General features: G+C 33.3%; 1 protein-coding gene across 2 annotated transcripts in view; it reads right to left on the bottom strand.

Moving 5' to 3' along the window:
• Positions 1–5,525, bottom strand: part of LOC149220090 (short-chain dehydrogenase/reductase 2b-like) — a 30,177-nt gene extending 24,652 nt beyond the window's left edge. Inside the window, exons 1-2 of one of the 2 annotated variants that reach the window (XM_089384646.1) lie at positions 5,412–5,525; positions 5,030–5,326 (exon numbers count right to left, since the gene is read on the bottom strand). In XM_089384646.1, coding sequence (XP_089240772.1) covers positions 5,030–5,326; positions 5,412–5,414 — 300 coding nt within the window. In that variant the 5' untranslated portion in view covers positions 5,415–5,525. The remainder of the gene's footprint in view (positions 1–5,029; positions 5,327–5,411) is intronic. The other variant, XM_089384645.1, reaches the window with a different exon arrangement.
• Positions 5,526–6,083: the final 558 nt, after the last annotated feature.

A 6,083-nucleotide genomic window follows, 5' to 3' on the forward strand; every position in this document is an offset into this window, starting at 1 on the left:
TGCTCCTTCTCCACATGCTCTTAAACTTGACCTCTTTTAGTTATCATTCCTCTTGTAGGTAAATGGAGCATTTGGATTATAATCATGGTGAATATTCATTGCAGTTGGCAATTTCATTTTTCCAATTCAAAGTATATATGTCTTGTTTTAGTATATTTTCCTTGCAATGTGTTTGGTTTGCTTTTGTTAAGATCCTTGGTTGAGTGTTTCACTTTATTCCCATTTTTGGCTAACTCTACTAGTTGACACATCCTTGGTCAACATCCCTTGCAATTTCTTATGGACTCTATCTCTTTAGGGTTTTTAATCCAAATCTCCCAAATCTAGTTTATCCCTGCTTTACTCTCTCATGTCTCTACCTATCCTTGTTCACTTGAGTTTGTCCTTAATTGGACTATGCATCTCCCTCTCAACATCAAAATGGAATATTTAAAGCTTCAAAGAATAAGGAAATTGAAGGAAATACATAAGTGAATTCAAGACCTAGAGCAACAAATGAGAAAGACCTTTCATTCTAATTACAGAGTAAATATACTCATCTAAATGGAGAAACCAGAAGGGAGAAAATTTGATGCCGAAGAAACTGCTAATGAAGGATATTTGATGCGGAAGAAACAGCTAATAAAAGATTGGAAGAAGGAATATGGCATAAATCTATTTTAATTTCAAATTTATTAAATATTTAAAGAGATTAATAAAATGTTTTTTTTGGATTAATCACATTATTAAGATTTGGTCTATTTTCAAATTTATTAAATATCTAAAGAGATTAATAATGTCTTTCGGATTAATCACATCAGTAAGATTTAGTTTACCTTTGGAACCAACTTTCCCTAATGATGAACTATATTAATTGGTTCCAAATCCTAATAATGTAATTAATCCGAAAAATATTATTATTTACAATATAAATCACAAAAAATATATGATCTAACATTTAAAGAGATTAACAAAAATAAAATTTAATACAATATTCATTAGAAAAAAAAATATAACATAAATTCATGCTAATTTCAAATTTATTAAACATCCCAAAAAAAAATTTCATTGGAAAAAGGAATATGACATAAATCCCTCATAACCTCAAATTTATTAAACATCTTAAAAAACTAAACTGAGTACAAATCATTTAGACTTAATAATAAGATTAGGTTATATTGGCTTAACTTGTACTGAAATTAGATAATAATACAAAATTCCAAAAATTTTCCTTATAATACAAATATAGTAAGGTTATCTTACTTTTGAATATCTTTGATAATACCCATTATATTTTCAATACTTAAAAACTCATTAAAAAACCAAACCCCTCCGATACATCATCATTGCCAAATTTTGAATACCTACACGCCCATTAAAAACCAAACCCCTCCCATACATCCTCATTGCCAAAATTTCGAGCAATGAAATATTTTCTAAATTTATTGAGCATTGTTGAGTTAAAATTCTTCTTAAATTCGAAACAAAATAGTTAAAAGAATGCTATTTTGAATATTTGTTTACCATATTCAATTGTATTGTATTATTATTTAAAAATTAAAAAATATTAACTTAAAAAAGCAAATTACATCAAAATACCAAAAAAAAAATAATAATTCATATTAACCCAAAAAAACATCAAGATGCCAAAAGCTTCCTAGCGCAAATTACATCAAAATGCCAACAAAAAATAATAATTCATGTTAACTCCAAAAAAAAATTCATATTAACTCAAAAAAAACATCAAGATGCCAAAAGCTTCCTAGCATATCCCAGGAAGATTTCCAATTATTGTCACTAAGGCTTCAATTATTCTGAGTAGTAGTTTTTATTATTCGAACAGAGCACGTGGTTAACAAATAAGCTGCCCAAACAACTAGCTCTCGGCCTAATATAGTTTCCTGGTTTCCACTCTTCATTGATGTTCTGTCACACTGTCTAGATGTCATACTGTATTGCTTCATATCAATAATACTTATAGTCAATTAGGGATAAAATGTTTTAATAACAATATTTCTTAGGTCATTATCTCTAAGACTTCGCAAAATTAGTGATACTTTGAAGGCGGGATATAAAGGGGCTGAAAATAAGAGGAATTAGTCAGTTAGGCGGTAGTCCAGTAGTGCATGTAGTTCTATTCTCAGCACATTTATATATCAGATTTACTTGAAAATCCCCAACGACATGATTCAGAATTTGGACTCAGCTCCAGCCAAAAATTGGCATCCAACATATAGTATGCAACTACTGCATTTGCTCGGTGTTGTCCTACATTTGACTGGCATAAAAGATCATTCCAGTCTCTATGTAGGAATATATTGACTGATTTTTTTGTATAAATTGTTAGGTTTGCATCTTTCATTCATAATTCATTGGTTGATAAAATGTTTAATAACAATATTGCTTAGGTCATTATTTCTGTCTGTGTAAAATTAGTGATATTTTGAATGCCGGATACAGAGGGGCTGAAAATAACTGTAAAACTGCAGAAGTATGGAGTTGAAGATTCTAAAAACATAATTTGACATTTTAAGTGTTAGAAATTATTTTATATGATAGTGAAATCAACAGCGAAAACACATAGGAGATAACTAAATGTAAAGGAAAACTGTTTTCAAAATGGCAGTATATCAAAATTGGTTTAAACACAAATGTATATATTGTTCTTCTAAAAACAAAATCATTTAACTTCCAGAGCTACACTTCAAAAACTCAAAACAAGGATTACAAAGGAAAACATTAGAACTTCAACAAAAAAGTGTTAAGAGGTAGTAAAATTGCCTAAAAATTAAGCCATGTTTAGCAAAGGAAACACAAGCAATTAAATTGCTGTAGGAATTTTATATTATAACATACAATGATTAAATTTGCAAACAACAATCACCTTCACAGGTAGGTAATGGGAGGTGAAAACATAATCTTTCGATCAAATGAAAAACAAATTGCTAAATTCTTTTGGCATAGGAAGCTGGAAATCTTGGCTTAGCTCTCATGAGAATGCTGGTATCATCTCATAATTGTTGTTTTATCATTTTTCCGAATCTAACAGAGGAGTAATTTCTCCTGACCTTCACATTCCCCATGGTTACTCTCACAGAGCAGCGATTATGTCTCATGGTTACCGTCACAGAGCAGCGATTATGCTCATGGTTATCCTCTATCCTGCATTTTAACCGAGTATATTAGGGGGTTCTCCTCAAATCAAGTCCTCCAGTTACGAAAGATGCTTCTTATTAAAAAAAACACACCTTGAAATGCTACTGTATAATAAACCCTCCATATGAAATATCTGGTTTTCATATCATTTGCTGCTAGATCAAAAGTTGTCTAAAAGCAAAAACTAGCCTAAAAGCATTGGGTTCCTGGTTCTTGAAGTCGGCATCAAAAGGATGGACACAAATTACTCAATAGTACAATACAGAAAGAATGAAAAGGCTAAGTTGAATTACTGTTATCCTACCACCCAGGTTCAAATTCAGCTAATAACATGTTGAATTTTGACATCTTGAATAATATTATTGTAATGGCTTTAAGTCTAAGCATTTTGTTAGTATAATTGTGGTAATGACTTCAAGTCTATCTATTCTATGAGTATAATTGTGGTCTGGCCTGATACGAGCATTGTTGTAATGGGTTCAACTTTAACCTATAGTTTTAAACCTCCGATTCAGATTCAGAACCAGCCGAGGGTCGACTTTGACTCCAACTTGGTATCGACTCAGCCTAGTTGATTTCAATGACTCGGTGGTTGTAAAAAAGACAATAAATATTTTATTTTTTTTAATGAAAAAACATATTTTTAAAGATTTTCATTCATGTTTCCAAACTCAAAGCATTAGAATATAGAAAGAAGACAACATATGATCAAAGTATGCTCATGAAAATATCTATTATATCAAAATGACACCTAGTGCATTGTCCAATACATGTAATATATAGAGATCAAAACAAAAACAGATAACCAAGGAGGCTCTAAATGGCCTCTACAACAAAATATCACTAGTCATACTACTAAACAATGCAAGATTATCTGGCTCAGACTCTGAATCAGAGTCAAACGGACAAACCCATCACTCATCCTCACTATTGCTCCAGAAACCAACTCGAACTCTTCACAAACTCCCCACAAATGTTCACACAAATGCAATGAGATAGTTGTGATTAAATGTGAAAGGGTTGGGTCACTTTTATAGGCTTGGGAGAGGGGTAGAGGCATTAAGAAAAAAAACAACAACAACAACAACAAAAAAATTGAGTTTGAAGTCTGAGTTGCCGCCTTTTTTCCGGCAGACTAGCTCGGCCGGTTTAAGAAGGGCTCGACTGAACCGGCCGAATCGGTGTCCGACTCGACCGGTTCGGTGATGGACCAGCTGCTGAACTGGTTTTTCAACCTAGCCGACCTGGGCAGGGGTTTGACTCAGTCTAGTAGGGTGAATCCGATTCAGACCAGCCCAGTTTAAAAACACTGATCTAACCATTTTGTGAGTATAATTGTGCGCTGGCCTGATACGAGCATTGTTGTAATGGCTTCAAGTCTAAGCATTCCGGGAGTATATTTGTGAGCTAGCCTGATATGAGGGAAAAAGAAAAGAAGAAAAAAAGAGACCAATTTCCTCTAGGGAAAAGAAAAGAAATAAAGAAAGAAAAAAACATATATATACAGTATAGAATTTCAATCATATATAGAATATAGAATTTCAATCGGCTAAGTATTCAGTAAATGACTCTGGCTGGAAAGGTAAACCAAAAATGATTTAGAGTGAACCAGAAAAATAGGAAATAGAGATCCACATGCTAAAATCAGAAAGTAGAAGATCAAAACCACATCAACCTACTCAATTGGTCAAATTGCAAACAGCATATTACAGACAGCAGAGTCATAGAAATTATACAACAGAGAAATGACAGTAAACTCCACTAAACTCTGCAACATAATTACTTAGTTTATCCATTCCAAAATGCCCCTGCCATTGTGAAAGAGCATACATTCCATTGGTATATGGGGGACGAAGTAGATCAATTATAGTCAAAACGAAGAAAAGAAGAATACCAGAATATCAAGGCCACCGAATTCATTCTTCAACCATTGGGCAAATTCGGTAACACTGTCATCCCTCTGTATATCGAGTGTATGAAACACCACATTTTTTCTTCCTTCTTCCACGAGAGCACGAGATTGTGGAGACAAGTCTTGCTGCTGCTTGCAACGAGCAGTGAGAACAACAGTGATACCTTTGTCTGCAAGTAAACGAGCGATCTCTAACCCTATTCCTCTGTTGGCCCCTGTTACCACACCCACTGTCTCTTTCGTCCAGCATTCATCTGTTGCGTCACACGAGGATTTATCCTATCATCACAAATTAACAGTTTGTTATATATCTAATCGACATGATAAGCTACCAACTAACTCTCTGCCGAAAGCATGAACTCACCATTTTTGTTCCGCGAAGATCTTCTAAATGCTTAGAGATAGAAAGAAATTAGGAGACAGTTTGTTATATATGTAATCGACATGATAAGCTACCAACTAACTCTCTGTCGAAAGCATGAACTCACCATTTTTGTTTCCGCGAAGATCTTCTAAATGCTTAGAGGTAGAAAGAAATTAGGAGACTGGAGCAGTATAAAATGAAAGATAGCTGCTATGCCATTTGAAAAAATGATTGTTGGCATTGGAATTAATAGTGCGTATAGCTCTCATAACTTTTGATTGAAGGAGTTCCAAAATATCATTGGATGGTACATGAGCTCTCAATCATATAATCCTCCCAGAATTGGAGGACAGTATCTATGGGGAGGTGTGTCATTGAGTTATTCCGTTAAAAGTCAATCTCATTGAACCATTCTCTTAAAAGCTAGGAAAAGACGAATCCATTCCACCAATGTGAAAACCTGGCCATTTATGTGAAAAATTGATGATACACGTGATTAAGATTTTCTAAAAGATAAAAAGACATCCATTCCACCAATGTGAGAACCTGGCCATTTATGTGAAAAATTGATGATACACGTGATTAAGATTTTTCTAAAAGATAAAAATAACGACAAATAACTGACTTGTCAATAGGAAGTAAATGCACGAGACTTCATATACTTAGATTAGA

This window comes from Pinus tabuliformis, chromosome Q (assembly GCF_031772625.1).
Source record: "Pinus tabuliformis cultivar Carrire ecotype Pingquan chromosome Q, CPIR1, whole genome shotgun sequence".
In the NCBI taxonomy this organism is placed as follows: Eukaryota; Viridiplantae; Streptophyta; class Pinopsida; order Pinales; family Pinaceae; genus Pinus; species Pinus tabuliformis.